This window comes from Notolabrus celidotus, chromosome 7, assembly GCF_009762535.1.
Source record: "Notolabrus celidotus isolate fNotCel1 chromosome 7, fNotCel1.pri, whole genome shotgun sequence".
In the NCBI taxonomy this organism is placed as follows: Eukaryota; Metazoa; Chordata; class Actinopteri; order Labriformes; family Labridae; genus Notolabrus; species Notolabrus celidotus.
The window spans coordinates 29,442,680-29,460,718 of NC_048278.1; the positions used below are offsets into that span (position 1 = coordinate 29,442,680).

At 40.3% G+C, this 18,039-nt stretch overlaps 1 protein-coding gene across 3 annotated transcripts in view; it reads right to left on the reverse strand.

The window, feature by feature from the left end:
* Positions 1 to 18,039, reverse strand: part of fat1a (FAT atypical cadherin 1a) — an 88,312-nt gene that overhangs the window by 40,786 nt on the left and 29,487 nt on the right. For all 3 annotated transcript variants that reach the window (XM_034687939.1, XM_034687940.1, XM_034687938.1), the window contains exons 4-7: positions 10,635 to 10,696; positions 3,947 to 4,276; positions 2,622 to 2,838; positions 260 to 399 (exon numbers count right to left, since the gene is read on the reverse strand). In XM_034687939.1, coding sequence (XP_034543830.1) covers positions 260 to 399; positions 2,622 to 2,838; positions 3,947 to 4,276; positions 10,635 to 10,696 — 749 coding nt within the window. The remainder of the gene's footprint in view (positions 1 to 259; positions 400 to 2,621; positions 2,839 to 3,946; positions 4,277 to 10,634; positions 10,697 to 18,039) is intronic.

Below are 18,039 nucleotides of genomic sequence, written 5' to 3' on the forward strand. Positions count from 1 at the left end.
TTTTTTAGCCGGCTGTGTTAGAAGTCAGGTCATGTAGGGATGTAATGAAACCCAAACCAATAATCTGTGACTTTTTCGGGGCCAGTTGAGAGCACTGATAGCATCACAACATAAACATATCCCAACAAACAGGACGGTTTGGCCGCCGCTTCACTCATTACCCATCACTTCCCCCCCTGCCAATCCTCACATGAAAAAAAAACAGGACCATGACAACTGCCTCATCAGCTTCCAACCATTTCATTAGTGTTTCAATTACCTGGGTGCTGACAGTTCGTGTCCCATCTGTGGCTTCCACCGTCAGGTTGTAATTTGATTTCTGCTCTGCATCCAGAGGCCGTGCAACAATCAAGGTTCCACTGGCCTTGCCAACGTCAAAGCGGCTGTCATAATTACCACCTGTGGAATTATTTTTTTGTACAAACAAAAAAAGAGGACAAAAGATTAGTGTTGAATCATCAGTTGGTTGTCTGCATGTTGCAAGGTTACACAAACACTTAAGGGAGGGGGGCTGAGCTGAACATACAAACATCAATTTTCTGCTGCACTGATGTCCTACTTCATAATCAAGAGATGCACTAATGTAGAGTCAATTACTTTGTTTATCCACATAGTAGCTATTTCATGCAATTAACCCTCAATGCACAGAATGGAAACATAGTGATGAATGTCTAACAACATAACACATCCCTCTAGAAGCTATTAAATGCTTATCCCTTAAGATAAATCACAAGATGTGGGTATAAAATGATGTTACACAAATTAATCTAATTCACAGAATGTAAGCAGAGGAGGATTGTGTGAGGTTCTTAATCAGGTCACAGGTTTTAAGGGAAAAAAAATGTAGCACAACATCAATCCAGTAGCACAACACAATTGAACCACAGCCCACAGGCAGCACCAACACACAGTGTGGGATGATCTCTTAATACAGCACAGCCTATTAAGAGATCCCAGCAGCTACCTTCTGCTGTACAGTTGTGGTCACAAGCCATCTGTAGGATGTAAAACATCTCAGTATCCTCTATGCCGTCTTGCAAAAATCCAACCAAACAGAACATTCCAGAGAAAAAGGAGGAAGCAGAAGCAGAGCACAGAGAGACAGAGAAAAGAAGACAAGAGATGTGTCAGTCAGGCATTGATTAGAGGGCGGACAGGCTGGGAGGGAGGGAGAAGAGGCAAGCAATTCTTTTTGGAAGTAGTCAATTTAAGCCTTCTCATGCATTCAGTGTCTATCATCGTTGAAGAGAGGACTATTTCAATTTCAGCACTTCAATAAAAGGGGTGCCAATTAAACTTGTAAAGAAATAGACTGTATTTCAGTCGGCTTACTGAGGAAAGCTGTGAAAAACATGTATATTAATTGTTTGTGGCCTATTAATCCATGATGTGTTCTCTCATCTGAAGTGCTCTACAAACACAGAGAGCAAATACAGAAACAGCGAAGTGAGGAAAAGAGTTTTGAAGTGGGCTGGCTATAAAGATTAAAATTAAAATCTGCTTAAGCTTTATTGTTTAGCACATGCTATTTTGCTTTGTAAATTAATAACATATTTGAAACAATGACAAAGTATCTACCATTGAGAATATACACATACGTGATTGAAAAGTAGTTAATACAAATTTAAAATCACAAGAATTTCCCTATTTTCCAAAAATTTGACATGATTGTTCCTGTAACTCTGCTCTGCTATGCTAGTTGCCTTGTTAGCAAGTTAGCTAGTAAGCCTTTTTCTTTCATCGTTGTATCCATAAACAGCATCTTTTAGTTATATGAATAACACTTTCACTAAGATGTTGGTTCTCATCAGTGGATAATTACATAATACAGCAGACAGTAAGAGTAAGAGTCAATGTAGTTTTAGCTTGAGCTTAAGCTAGTCTATCTACCTCCCTTGCTAGCTTACACTGGCTATATCTCCCTCTGCTTTAAGCTGTTTCACAGTATTGACTATTTTAAATGCTGGTTTCACATTGTTGTACATTTATTTAGTATTATCATGTGCAATGTGGTGAAATAATAAGAAAACTCAACTGTGACTTATAATGTAGGAATTTTTGCTTTGTAATGTTTAGTTAGCCAACATGGCTAAAGGCTGATTTATACTTCTGCATCGAATCGACGGTGTAGCCTACACCGGGGGTCTATGTAGCTGCCGTACCTACGCAGAGGCCTGCACACGTAGCTGACGTGCACCTCCTCCAAAATGTAACTACACGTAGAATCAACGCAGACCACAAGCCCTGTGATTGGTCCGCTTGGCGGCATTGTATTTCCCTCATTTACAGCAGATGCAGCGACGCAGAAGTATAAATCAGCCTTAACACGAACAGTTTTTTACTGGGAAACTTGAAAAGGCCAGCTGATAACTTTACTTCTGACTGTCATACAGTTGATATGAAAAAGTACATACTTTCTTTATGATCTATAAAACATAACTGTATTCTAAACAATGTTTTTTAGAAATACTTTGTAGCCATATCACACACAAACACTCTGTTAGTCATTAAGTCTACAAGTTGTTCTACATCTGAAGCATTTCTATGTCAGAGAGCTTTTCCACAGTATGCATGCACACAAGAAAAACATATCAAAGATTTAAATGAAGAAAGAAAAATACCTGTGATTTCAAACCACACTGGAACATCTGAGGATTCAGTGGCAACAACGCCCACCATGTGCGCCACTGGGTCGCTTTCCATCACAGAGAAGGTGAAGGGGGACTCTTCGAAGAGCAGGGGGGCTGCATCTGCCGGCAATACCGGTTTGGGAATCCACTCAATATGGAGGCGACAAGTGGAGGACTTCTGAGGACGCCCATTGTCGACAGCTTTAATCTGCGAGAGGGACAGAGAATGAATGACTGTGTTGGTGTTATGTAACATTTTGTTTGTTACAAATGAGTTTCGGCACAGCTCTCTGGCAGGTCCTCTGCCTGAAATTCTTTAGAAATAAACAGAGAAATCTGGTGATGTACTTACAGATAAAAGACATGAGAGAACAGTACATCTTGCACACAGTCAATACATATTGTCAGTAACACTCATATGTAGTGGATATATACACTGTATGTGAACCACTGATTCAAGGAAAAACTTCTCAGAATGGATTGTGTCTCAATCTTAATCACAATTGTCCCCTGAGCTGTCCACATGGCAAGGTACTGCTTATTCTGAATAACAAAGCACCTTTTGTGCTGTAATCTTTTGTTATCCAACCCTTTGTGTGGACTTCTATAATTGTGAGCCGCAGTGGGCAGCTTCTTCCTACAGCAGGAACAACGACTATGAATGCGTGAGGTACGAATCAGTAAAGCAAAAAATTAAAAGGGGTTTTTGAATTTCATGACAGCCAAGTTTGATGACTAAACCACAGTTACAATCTTGCTTTTTATCTCTCAGGTGGAAGATTGACAAATTATATTTAAATTTCTCACAATCTGACACTTATTTTTCTGTAACTCTACAGCAGTCTTCCAAAAAAACAGCTGTCATTGGTAGAAAATTGTTTTCTTAAGTGCTGTACTATCTCACAGCTAGCTAACAGCCAAAACAGTAGTGACACATCAATGATTGACTAATTCGTTATTTGATTTCTAGGACCCCAGAGAAAAAAACCATGGTAAGAAAGCTCTGCACACTTGTAAAAATGAGATAATAGTGAGCCTCTGTTTAAGAACTGCTGCTTTAAATTTAGCCAAGAGTTAATGCTTTTTGTGAGTCATTTTATTATACACTTGTGAAACAAAGTGTGCAGACCAATTAATTTTGGGTCTCTTGTAGGAAATAAAGGGAGGAGAGAAACACAAGGGGGTAGAAAACATGAGAGGACGAGAGGAATAAAGCAGTAAAACAATAAACAAGCATCTGTTGTGGAAATTCACTGCTCACTAGAGAGATATCAGGTTGAGAGCAGTGTGAAGCCCTGGGATTATGTTACACTCACTGTAAGAATGTCATATTCTCCAGCAGAGGAAAACTTCTTGGAAGACACCAGGCCGGTTTTTGGCTCGATGAAGAACTTTCCGTTTTCATCTCCCTCTTCGATGCTGTAGGAAATCTCTGCATTAGGTCCCTCATCACGATCTGAAGCAATCACACGGTACACCGGGTCTCTCTTTGTGGCTCTCTCTTTCTCTGGCCTCTCACGTTCCGGGAGTTTGATTTTGTAGATCTTCTCCAAGAATAACGGCCTGTTGTCGTTCTCGTCCAGGACGCGGACGATGACGCGGACAGTGGTGGATTTTGCGGGAACGCCGTGGTCAGTGACTGTGATCTGTGGAGACAAAATAAAGTAAGATGAGGACGAGCATACACTGATTTACCGATTTAAGTCTACACAAAGGGATGCAAAGCTTAGCTTATGGTGTGAACTTTGTGTTCTGTATCACTTATCTCTTTAAATAAGGATGCCGCTATTCTTTCTTTTCATTATCATTTTTAATATACTTCAAAGCATGAGTCACAATATCTGAGTCTGGGAAAACTTGATCGTTGAGTAATTCCAACAATATCATTGAGCCTCATGAACAGCTTTCATTGCAGTCTGTAAAAATAAAGCAAGCTCCGTCCAACAAATTCATCATTCCAAATCCTAGATTTAACCAAAAATAGGATGAAAAGGGGAACTGTGTTTTTTTTTCCCTTTAGTTGTGTCTCATTCTTCTTACTCTGCCGCCAAAAATAAATCCAATTCCCCTCTGAGAGTCACAGTCATGGGGTCTTTCTCATACACTTGTTGACTAAAACAAATACACATCAGTAAAAGGCTGTTTTACATGCATAAATAAATCATGACAAAATATTCTTCTTATTTCTTATACTAATAATCTCATCTCAACAGTACAATAAAAGAGTCCATTCAAACATTTAGTCATGAAGTACTCCACAGAGCCTGCTCCTCTTCTGTCAAAATATGTCCTACTGTTGTGAAATGGGAGTTCTTTCAAAGCTACAAATCTCAATCTTGGGAGGCAAAATTCTCCAGCAGAAATGTACAAGACTTGATAGAATTTGTAAAAGGTAGATGTTGTATATTTAAGGTTTAAAAGCAACATTTTAGGCTTTAAAGAACATTTTACAAATCCAGGGATTATTCCTTTAATAACAGGCTATTTACACATATAACTGTTAGTCAAATATCCCTACACCAATAGAAATTAAATAATGTGAAATACTATAAAATAATGCTGGACCCAATGTTTCCCCTACGTAACAACTAGTTGATGTTGGTGTGTTCTTGTTACCACGATTTGTTTTCATTGAGAATGTTATAATCATCTTATTTCTCAGCTGTTTGAAATACTTGACTCTGATTGGTCAAAACCTGATAACAACAATAACTAATTCTTAATGGAAAAAGGGATGTTGAGGAAAACCTGACCACACGTCATATCAAATTAATTGGCGGAAAGGGGTCCAGCACATTTCACCTCAGCCTGCTGACACTGTGGCAAAATGTTACTTCACATTCACATTAACATTCTAAATCATTTAACTACATATCATCCTTTACTTAAGACTTCCCTCATGTGAAATAACATGTAACTTGTTCCTCTGTTTTCCTGGCATTGGTAACTTGTGTGGCTGCTTCAAGAAAAACTCAACAGAACTAATTATTTTTAATTAGCTGCACCTCTTCATTCTGGTAGCGGCTGCTACACTTATCTGCAGTTGTGTGACAAACTTACAAAGATTTTCCTGATAAAACACTTTATCTATTGTTTCTACAAAAAGGCAGGGAGCTTCTTTTAACTCCCATAAATACTCTGTGTGAAAGACAGTGTCGTGAAACTGAATCATTAATAGGCCCTTTATATAAATCATGCCATCCAGTGTAACGTTTGGCAAGCTAACGCTTTGTATTACGTGCCATGATTTAACACTGTGACGCTTCTTCAGACAGTTTGAGGAGCTTAATCAAAAGCAGGGAGCCACAGGCTGACCTAAACAAACAAGTTTATATCTAGTCCCAAAAAAATGGGCTCAAGGGTTGAACTTGTGCTTCTGGCCTCTGGCAGTGATGGGAGCACTTCTAGCTTCAAGCTGCAGAATAACTGTGGAAGGGCAGAACAAATGTCACAGTCATTTAAAACCATCTGTTAAGTGCTTCACTGAAACAGTCAGGAATCCAAGGCCAGGCACACACACCATTGGGTTTCATCGTTTCAATTACTAACGTAATGTGTTTTTGTTTTTCCTCACAGTGTCTGCAGCTGTGTGTGAAATTCACACGGGCAGAATTCATTAAACAAAATAAAATGAAACTGGATTGTGAATGTCTCTCTCAGTGAGGACATGTTGATACCTGTCCTGTTCCTACATGAGCTCTTTGGCCTCATATATGTACATATTGCATACAATGACTGTGATCACTCTTAAAGGACACACTGTTTATATAAGGAGCCATTAGTATTGGAAAATAGACTGCTCTGTGTTTAGCAGTGGGCAGGCTTACTATAGCTACACAGCCATCCATCACTTTGTGCCTCTCTGTGGAACTTTGTCATCAAAAGCCATTGTTTGATAATTAGGGGAGCCACAGAAAAGTCTGAAAATATACACCAGAGGGAGTGTGTCTGGTGTGAAGTGAAGGGAACAAAGCCAATCCATTATGTTCTTATTATCTATTGCAAAACTTTGAGCTTACTCTGACCAACCATATGTAACTAATGTTGTTTTAATGCTGCAGTGTTAATTAAAATAACCTGGGGAAGTGTGCAGGATTTTGGAAGACACTAACTGCATAAAGCTAAATTATGCTTTGCTTTTATATTTGAAAGAGTGTGACAAAGTTAAAGTTTTAAAGCTTGCATGATGTCCAATAGATATAGCATTAAAGCACTTCCTGGATGCTTTTCAAAAGAAAAACCTGATCTGTATTTTTTCTGTGGAGATACTCCCCTTGTTTTCACACAATGCTTTTATTCGGAAGTTGTGTTACAGACTGTTATTTGTTAAAAGAAGTAGGCTATATTTATTTCTGCCCTTTATTCGAGCCAATGAGGAACTTTTGTTGGAAAGTCATGAAATACGTCATATTTTGTCTTGTGCAATCTCCTTTTTGCTTCACATCCATCTCTGTGACCCTCTCTCTGCTCAGCTGCTTTCTGTGTTAAGCACCCTTTTTCTCACATGCTTGTTTCCCGATAAGACCAACCCCAACACCTGTAAGCATTCCCTGATATGAATAAAAACATTCATTAAACAGAGTCATAATTCATTAAAGTCTGTAATTTACTGCTCAAAATACATCAGGCTAGGAGACATACAATAATACTGAAGACATCAAAACTATGAAATAATCTGGTTTTGCCATAATATGGATTACAACAGTAGTCAAATAGGGCTATCCATTGTGTACTAACCCTACCTCTGAACAACACAACTGATGGTCTCAAACACATTAAAAAAGTTTTAAAAAAGTCCTCTAATGAACTCTTAGCAAGGTTCATGTTAATTAGAAACCATTCCAGGAGACCACTTCATGAAGCAGACTGAGAAAATACCAAGAGTGTGCAAAGCTGTCATTAAGGCAAAAGGGGACCACTTAAAATAATCTAAAATATAAAACATATTCTGCTTTGTTTAACACTTTTTTGTTAATTTAATAATTCCATATATATTCTTTCATAGTTTTGATGCCTTCATTATTAATCTACAGTGTTTAAAATGATTAAAATAAATACATAACCGCTGAAAGAAGGTGTTCCCAAACTTATGACTAGTGTAATCGACTACAATCTCCTTCCCCCTGCTCTCTCTCTCTCTCTCTCTCTCTCTCTCTCTCTCTCTCTCTCTCTCTCTCTCTCTCTCTCTCCATTGATGGCTTGCAGTGTGTATAGCTCCACTACTCAGGGCTGGATTGGTACACTTGGTACCCCAACAGAAGGGGGCCAAAAAAGTAGGACATTATCGATAGTTATTTTGGTACCTTTCCCAAATTTGGTTAATAGAAACCCTAATAATTGTGCAACATATTGAACTGTAACAAACCAACCGCTTAGTGGCCAAAGTGTGCAGCTTGAGTGGAAAACATGAATGAAACTGTAAACCTAATTAAAAGTAAATACAAGGAGCAACTTTGTGTTATATCCTCATATGAGAAAATCAAATTTTGGTTTGTGTTTTTGGCTAATTTGCTTGATCTTCACTCTTCTTCACATGTTGAAGCGGAAACAGAAATAATCAAAGGGTGCCGCTCTGCCTTCATACTAACTGATATTATTAAGACTTTTTGTATCCTTGCTCTGTTTGAGTGTTTTGTCTCAGTGATTAATTAACAAAATATTCAGGGTTTTGTCTTTTATGCAACAATAGACAACAAACTAAACATTAAAGTGTTCTCATGTGTTACAAGTTGCTTCTTCTCTGGTCTGAAAAACTCAAAACTTTTATGTTTTTTTGAAACTTGTCACACTCTGAGATAAAGAAGATGTTTGGGAATTTAGGATATTAAGCTTGTAAAAAAAGAGGAGGAATAGACTGAAAAGGATCTAACATGCAGGTACAATTGTACCCAGCTTCGTGCCAACTGCATGCTGGGATAGGCTCCAGACAACAGATGTGAGCAGCCCATTCACCTCTGCTTTCCCATTATAATGCTCTCTCTGCAGTCCCAGGCCTGAATTTCAAGCATGTCCTGGCATGTCCCACTTTTGCTATTTACCCACCCCCCTCCTTCCTGGGACAGAGGCCTCTCATCCTGCCGCTAGAGCCCACACTCAGACATCAGGAGCAGCTTTGCCTTTTCTCAAATTCCCCCACAGCCTGTCTGCCTTTATCTCTCTCTCTCTCCTGTCTCTCTCTCTTTTCTCACACAGATATACAACTACCACCTACCAACCCCCATCCATCTCATCATAAAAGCCTAAAGCCCCCTCCCCTTCTGTGCTCCCTCCACCTCCTCTTGGCATTTGGAGCAAACAATGCTGACACAGCCCCCACCCTAATTGCTCCACATGTTCCACATGGCCCCACATGTTTGGTTTCTTCTCCTACAACAAGCTTGTACAAAAACTTCGACACAAGCTGGGACTTCAATTTGATTTGCTCCGCCAGCACTTATTCCGCACACAAAGGCGTGTGTGCACACATGCATTCTTCCGAGTCATGATTAACCCTCCGTTAGCCGGATACACTGAGGTGTGTGTGTGGGTGTGGGGAGGGCAAACTGTAGAGCGAAGGGGTCTGTGCTGCTTCATGAATGTTTGGCCCTATAAAGAGCTTCCTGCTGGACGCCAAAACCTGTGACCAACAAGCACAAACTTTCTGAGTCACCATGGCTACACAGCTCTTCCCAGGCTGTGTTCACTCAGACACTTTCTACTTATTTAGGTCAAAAGTTGCATCCTGAAATTATCCCTCCAACTCACAGTCAAATTAAACAGAAGAGAAACTTTTAATTAGTAATGCTTAGAGAAGACTCTAGTTTCCCTGCGCTGGCTTTTTTTGCTGTGTTATTGCAAGCTTGAGTGATAAACATTACAAAGAAAAGAAAGGATGGAGAGAATAGGCATGTTGAATTTGGCATTACATTAAAGCGTAAAATGTTTGAGCTAAGTGTTTAATGTGGTTATTAAATGTGTGTCTGGAGGCATTTTGTCAAATGAGACAAATGAAGAACATTCATGAACTCAGCTGAGGCGGGGATCTGTTCTTTTTTTCTAGCAGACGCAAAGACTTTGAATCGCATACCATTTTTCAATATGGAAATTCTACAGCTTTCAACCACATGTTGGACCTAGCAGCTTTACGTCTGCTGCTAAATGAGAAGGGGTGGAATCTTTTTTTTCTGACCTTGATCTGCAACATTTGTCCCAAATGCAACAAGAGTGGCACAGATGATTTAATTTGACTTCTTTTAGGACAAACTTTGATTCAATTCATCGGCTAAATGATCCCCAAAGGAGGTTCGTTTTACCTTTTTCCCTACTTTCATCCCTATCAATTACTCTCAGTCCTGTAATGTGATTAGTGCGACGCAATGTTCAAGAAGAAAATGAAATACGACTCTGTTCTGGCACCAGATGCATGAGCATTAACTGTCCCCCAGTGATCACTGAATTGTGTAACTTCTAACAATAATTAAAAGGCGTCCAATCTGCTCCTTGTCAGCACCAGAAACACAATTAAAACAACTATTATGAACCTCTGTGAGAGAGAGAGAGAGAGAGAGGAGGGGGGGGGGGGGGGGGGGCATCAGGAGAGAACAGAGCCCCGCTCAATTAAAAGCCACAAGTTTAGACATCGGCCCGTTGGTCTGACAACAGCTTCCTGTCCCAGCTTGCTCCATCCACGAGACGGAACAGTGGGAATGAACAAAGGAACAGTCACCGGTATCTCCCACCTCTCCCCTCCCACCCCGTCCGGAAATCAGTGCAAGGAAAATCATTCCAAATTGACCCCTTCTTATATACAGACAGATTTGTTTTTGTTGGAAACATGTGCCGCTCAGCCGAGGCTCGCTCCAAATGCCAAAAGCTCAGATACAGAAATTCCTTCTCTTGGCCTTTAAGGGTTCCTGATCATCACGTTACTGATTCATTTTTACATAAATAAAGAGGCAGAGTCATCTCCACTGCCCCACTGCTACAGTTGCGTTACAGTTGATTGTTCTGAAATAAAGGGCTTACCTCCAGGATGTGCTCATCTTGTTGCTCCCTGTCCAGCTTTCTTGAAGTAGTCGCAACCAGACCTGTGAAAGACAATTCATGAAATAATGTTAATTATACTGAGGTATCAAGTATCATGCCAAGCATCCCCATTTACAATACAGCCACTGGCGGGTCCCCCCCAACCCCCCTTGTCAACATATACCATACACACATATATTGTATTTTTATAAACAGTGAGAAACTTCCAGTTTGTGTCAACTTTGGCGCCCCCTGTGGACAAAGCAGTCTTTGCTGGTTTGGTCATGTACATGTGTTATTTGTGCCTTTGGATGAAAACCATCATCCTGCTGTCTTTTAACAATCAGATGTGTCCGTCAGTGGTTTCAGACATTAAAAATAACTGTATAGAAATCGCCACTGTGGTATTGATGGTCTTATTTGCTTTGGCCAGGTTTTAAAGAGCCTCATTATTAATTTAATTCTGTTTAATGACTAGCAACAAACTCATCACTGGAGCTTTAATAATGTTGTCATTCTTTCATTTCATCTAGTGTCTCTTTTTTTGGAAACAATAAATGTCTTTTGAGAAGAGATTTGAGATATTACAGCCATTATTACTTTCTTTAGTCAAGCTATACTTAAACTATACTTGCTTGTTCTGACAAGTTTTAGATGCCAAGGTGGTATTCGATGATGGCGGCTCTTTTGCATCAAATTTCTCTCTTCTTCCCTCTGAGTTCCTATGACCCCCCTGCATATCCTGGTGACTCTTCACTTTGGAGAATGTACTAGTGTTCATGTTGGCTGATAAGGAATAAAAATACAATCTGGTCACAAATCCTTAGTACTACATTTGTATTTTTATATCATGTGTTTATATACAGACAAATAAGATCCAATCCAAAATATTACTAGGTTTTTATGAACATTCAAATATCAATACCAGAAGTAAAAATCAAGTGTTGAGAATCACAAGGGGTTTACTTTTGTTTGTCTGTGTAAATATGAAGATAATATATGAAGATTTGACTAGTTGGAGTGCACTAGCATAATGATAGATAACAGTGAATGAAGGGGTAGGATTAGATAAGTTTTAACTTCTTCCAACTCCTTTTCGCACATGTAAAGTAAAATGTTTCACTGCTTGCTAATATTGATTTTGTTTCTTTTGTAAAACTGTTTCTTTTTTTTTCTTGTATGTTTGCATAACTATTTCTTCTTTTCTACTTGTATGCTTTTTTTTTGTATTTTTACTTTTATATGTTTGAAATAAAGACATCAAATCAAATCAAATCAAATCAAATCCAATTAAAAATCAAGTTTCATTACGGCCAAATAAGTCGAAGTGAAGCTTGAGTTGTCTGTGAATGAAAACCACAGAGCCAAAGAGACACTTTGTTAAAGTTCTTGAGTAGTTCAAAGAACAAAAAACAATATTTACTGAATAAAACACCCAACTTAACCCGATCCTCCTACTCACTGTTGGGTGACGTGATCTGAACCCTGCTGGTTATCTAATCAGTCACCCATGAGTAAAGAGTTTTCATCTGGAGGAGTGCTCCCTCTGAAGCTCTTCACTGTTTCTGGTTAAACCAGTTGCCAGACAGCCCACCACACTGCCTTACACATGTGAAATATCACAAAGGTCTGCAAATAGCGCCCAAACAGCAGCACAGCCTTGACACCCTGCTTTTACTTCTCCCTCAAGCTGAATAAACAGACAGTCAGACAGTCAGACAGACAGACATCGCCTGGAGTTTTCAGCACTTTTTCAAACAGAGTGAAGGAAACTTTAGAAAAAGATCCTGCTGCAAGTTGAAGTGTTTCAAGAGTCTTTTTGAGCTCTATCGTTCACTTCAAGCTGGAGCACTGATGCCGTGTGACATCAATCACACAGTGGCGACTTTGTTAAGCCAGAATTTGAGAAGGAAAAAAGTAAAATTAAAAACAAGCTTGAGTCCTGAGTTCCCCAGCTAATCCAATTTGAATGAAACTCAAAAAACAAGAGCAGAAGAGAGAAGAAAAGCGGGGGGAAGGATATCGCTACATGGCTATGTTAAAAGCAGCGTTCTGTTCTCACTAGCAGCGTAATTGCAACTTTGCAGAGACGCTGAGTGTAGAGTAGACATGCCAACTTCCACCGCAGCAGAGCCGTCTGCTTGCCACACTGCGTCTGATTAGCATAAAGCAAAGGATTTCCGAAACCCAAACCCATCAATGGCACATATGCCTGCAACGGGAATAGCAGGCCACAACTTACGGGTCCTGAAATAGCCCTCCCTCAGCACTGCAATTGAGGCACATGAGTGAGGCACTCATGCTCCATCCCCCTTTTTTTATCCTCTCCTACTTAGGCTTTATTTAATCTTCACAGTGAGCTGTAAAGATATACGGCTACTGATTTACTGTCAGAAAAAATAAAAGACACCAAAGAATTCAACGAGATGCTCATCCAACAAGCCTACATGGAGACAAGGATCATGTTTGAGTGATAACAACGCCTACAAAATCTAAATTAACACCAAGAGAAGCTTCGTTCTGCAGCCCTACAACACTTCTAGTAAATACACCCCCTCCCTCACTGTGGGAAGAGAGGTGCATCAACACTGAAGACACAAATTAAGTTCAATAAATTCATACGTCTAGCAGGATTTACTCTCTGCAGCGTTGCATGATGTCTGCAAGAAAGTTTGCAGAGGATCAGCATGCGCTTCATGAGCCAGCGAGCTGTAGATTATTACCATCAAAGCTAATAGTTCTGCTGTGCCACATCAAAACAGACTGCGCTGACTAATTATTCATGTGCTTTAGCGAGGCTGGAGCTGATGGATGATAATGTTTTTACGCTCCCCTGTGTGCTGTGTTAGGTAACTCCTTTCTCTGTACATGTATTATTGAGCAGAATACAGATGACAGCATTAACCACACCAAGTCTGGGTCTCTGATTTGTAATTCCTCTGCAATTCAGTGGCCCAATCAAAGCCTAGGCTACAGCTATCATAACAGATACAGTGCTTGAAATGGAAACTGTGCGCTCTCAACGCAGAAGAGCAGCGCTGAGATAAATGTAACAATGGAAAAGAAAAACACAGGAAATGTCTTTTAATGAAGCACACTCTGGATCATAGCATTTTAAGTCCAGCCTTGGTAAGACTGGATGCTTCATGCGACAAAGTGGGGCATAACTGGACACTCCCTTTATGGTCGCAGGGGCTTGCTCAAAAATCTTGTAGGGGAGAACAGGGTTGGTTGTCACACAGGTTGGTTGGCACACTTGTTATATCTCGCCACCAGAGGGCACTGTCTCTCAAATTGGGGTATGGACATTTCCAGAATTAGGATCAGAGCTCACCTACATAGTCTTCTCTGGAGTAAGACCTGCTTGGTGAAATTAGTTGTAGTGTCCAGACCCTACATCTGCCATCACTGTAACTCAGACAGTGACTGCATGTAGCCTAGTTGAGTAGACCATTATTGTTAGGCCTATTTGTTTTGTTCTTTATGTTGTTATATAGGCTGGACTAAAGATGTGTTTCCTGTTCATGTTCCTTTCTCCTTTCACCCCTGTGATGGGGTTGGTTGTCACGATGTGTCAGAGTGTCTTTGATAGTTATTTGCCTCTTTGTTACAATGAGTTGGAAAATGAGAGGGATACACATTTCAAGCCAACACCTTTAGCTTCAATTTAATGTAGGAATGACTATTGAAAGATGTCTTGATGATGAGCAATCATTAAAACAGTAAAAAGTGTGACAACCAACCCCGTTCTCCCCTACATTCTGGCTCAGGAGGAGTAATTCCTCCTCTCTTTTATTCTCCATCGGACGCACAAATTAGCCCTGCTACCTCCAGCTGCAAATAAAAATGAGACATTTGTTTTTTGAACCGGGCTTGAGGGAGTGCACAAGCACACAAGACAGCCAGGAAGAAGAAGACGGAGTGGAAACTTTTTTGGAGGATTTTATTTCACTGTGGTTGGTTGATGTATGAAAATAGTGACAGCAAACCTCAAGTCGGTGAGCACGCTCGGATTTCACATCCTGTGCGAGATAAATTGTCACTATCCGGAGCTGCTATACATTTGGCAAGGTGTCATAAATATCAAGGCTGTTGGATAAATATGGGACTCCCTCCAGATACAGTTGTGCTTTTGGGAACAGCGGGGTGCAGACCTCACAGCAGGACAGTGATGTTCCCTGACAGACTGGATGTTCTTAATATATGTCTCAAATGCAACAGATTATCCAGTTTAAAAGAGAGCATCTGTCTTTAAAGGAGGGGTCTGTCCAAGGTTCCTCTTGTCAATCACAAGAGTGTGTAGCGAGTTGTCTGGGACTACAATGTCTGTTTATTTTTCTACGGATAAATGCTTCCTTACATTCAATGTGACGTCTTCAGTGCCACAAGGCCAAAGTATAAACCCCCCCAAAATTTGGGACGGCAGTATCTCGTTTTGTTCCATGGATTCATTCACTGATTATGTAATCTCTACTCTTGTCAGCTAAGTGGTTTTGGGGCTTTAACTCTTCTTTTAATGGTTCAAACCACAAGCACAACTTTATGGCCCTTCCACATTTCTACGGTTAAAGTATTTAAGACTTTTGATGAAGCACATAACCCACATCCACTCCAAGATGTCAAGATGTCTGGAAGGAGTTTCTCAAATCTGAAGAAGGCAAAAAAAAAGAAGCTGCTTCTGTTGTGGATGTTTGGAGCTATTTTGATGAACGTGGTGTTGTAGCTGAACCTACTTCTGTTTGCTTCTGATCCCATTTTTGCCTGACACGCTGCCAGATCTCTGACCACGGGACTCGACGCCCACTCCACTGATATCACCATCGGAACACGAGTCACAACAGCTTGTTTCTGAAATGGCTAACTTTCAAAAAAATCCACGTCTAATCTGGAAGTCCACTCAGTCAAGGAAAAGCAGCATGCCTACCAGGAATGGTTCTCGTGTGCAGCACTTTGCTTGCAAAGACGTTCCAGCTGTAAAGGTGCATACCGTTCAAACTCTACCTAAATGTTAAAGAGCTGTAAAATGAGTGGTTGGAAAGCCAGAGCTCGCCAATGAAGTCTGCACTTCCAACCCGCAGTCTTTGACAAAATACACACACACACACACACACACAAAAGCCATCCTGAGGCGTGGGCCGAGCAGGGCCGACAGTAATTATAGCCATGCTGTTTTGAGAGGGGGAGAAAAACAACAGCGAGGCAGCAGTGGCACTCTCAACCATGTCCTTGAGCGCTACAACCGCTGCTCCAAAATGGACGCCCTGGAGGGAGTTAAGGAGTCCAGGACATTGTTGGGGCCGCTTCATTCTCAGCCTCTGCTGCTGTGATTAGCACTCTTGGGAGTGACACACATATTTGCATGACACACATTTAGCTGTAACTCCAGACAATCGGGAATGTGCTGTGTCTCTGTGGCGGCTGGACTTGTTGTGCAATTTTTAAGTCCTTCAGATATTTAGCATCGTTGTTGATGAGCTGACACTAAGCTATGAAAACTCATTATTTAAGCCCCTTGCTCTTCCTCTCCTGTGCGAGGAAAGTAATGAACACTGCAACAAATTACTTATCCCGAAACCTAATGTTCAACTCCAAACAACTATATCAATATTCTGGGCTTCATTACGAGTTAAGTGTCTTCCACTCGAGCCTAAAACAACACTGTGAAAAGGATCTGTTTTCACAGCTCGTGGTGCCATCGACACTCTAAAATGAAAACTGTGAGACATCAAAATCCAAAGCACTGTGGGAGTTTAAGAAGGGATTGGTACATCAAAGTGGGAGCTGTTTGTCACTTGCTTTAAACTGAGTCTGCAAAATGCCGCTACACACCATCGTTTTTATTTTGAAGGAAAGCAATGCTTGGCATGCCATTAAAAAGCCTGTGTGGCCTGAATTAAGTCCTCTTCTGCTCACCAGAAAGACTCTGAGTTTGACAAATGCAACAAAGAGATGCCATATAACCTACTGCAAACACATTTCTAAATGAATAGGGGTCTTTGAAGGACGGTAAAATGAGTGGAGAGGCAGTGTTTACATTGGGATTCAGATAACTCAGCACCTCACAGCTGCAAGGCTTATTTGTGATCTGGAAAGACAACCACGTCATGGAAGACTCGGGGGTACAGGGGATTGGGGTTCCTATGCGCTTATGAAAGTGAATGTTATTAGGGAGTGTGTGAATGGATGGGAGGTTTAGAGGCAGAGGAGCAGCTGAAGAACCAAAGTGCTTACTTGTAGTGTTGAGCTATGCCAGTTCTAATTTGTACACATGAAACCTGAGAGCTATTTAAGACAAGTCGTGGTAATGAAGACATTAACAGTACAATAATGTGCTGGGCTTCATCTTGCAAGGTTGTTCTTTTTTTTTTTGCATGTTGAAAAAATTAATTGTCTAGATACATGAGACAGTCCTGTTTAATTATATTCCCCTCCCTCACTTGTAGACCCTGATAAATTAGTCAGCTTTTATTCAGCTGTCAAATTTACATGTACAACCAACTACATCGCATTGTTGTGGGCTTGACTTGACCAAGGCTGATCAGACTGTTGAGCGACTGTCAATCAAACAATGACAGATTAAAAATGATCAAAATTTTACTGATGAGTTTTTGGATATTCGTTAAGTATCTAAAAGAAGCCTTTTAAGTCACATGGGGATTCTATAGGCACATTTTTCCACCAAAGACTCAGTTGATACAATACTTAGAGGCTCTCCTTTGTAAATACAGAGTACAATTTGATGTATTTCAAAGCTTGAAGGTTACACTAGCATCAAGGACGTAAAAAAATATTTCTTAATAGATAAACAAGTTCATTTTGGTAACAAGTAAATCTGCACAAAATGTATTGGTGGAGCAGAACCATCAGGCAACACTACATAAATCTATGAAACTGATGGCATAATAAAAACAACTGGGGAAAAAAAGCTAGTGGCTTGGTGAGGAACTAAAACTAGCATATTTCTGGTTGCTGTGGTTGCCAGAAGTTAGCTTGCCAGCTACACTGTAGTTTCAACTGGAGAGCAACTTATTTCTGAGTTATTTCAATGTAAATTAAAATTACGACAAACTGACTAGTCCGAAGATAAGAAAACTGTCAAAACTAAGCACAACTTGTATAACACGGTTGACCACAGGATCACAGTTTGCGGTTTGCAGAGTGTGGCTAACATTAGCAGAGCTAGCACCACCAGCCTTCAGTCCTCCTTGCAGGTAAACAGCAACATGACTGTGCTGGTTTTATGACAGTTTAACGAGACAATGCCTACATACTACTCTATTTTGTGGATCAAAATACTAACAAACCACTCTGGCTACGAGATGTCATCTGTGCTTGTTTACTTCCAGGTGGTAGCTAAATATAGCATAATGGCAGTATCAATTACTGGAGCTACAGTCATGGGTAA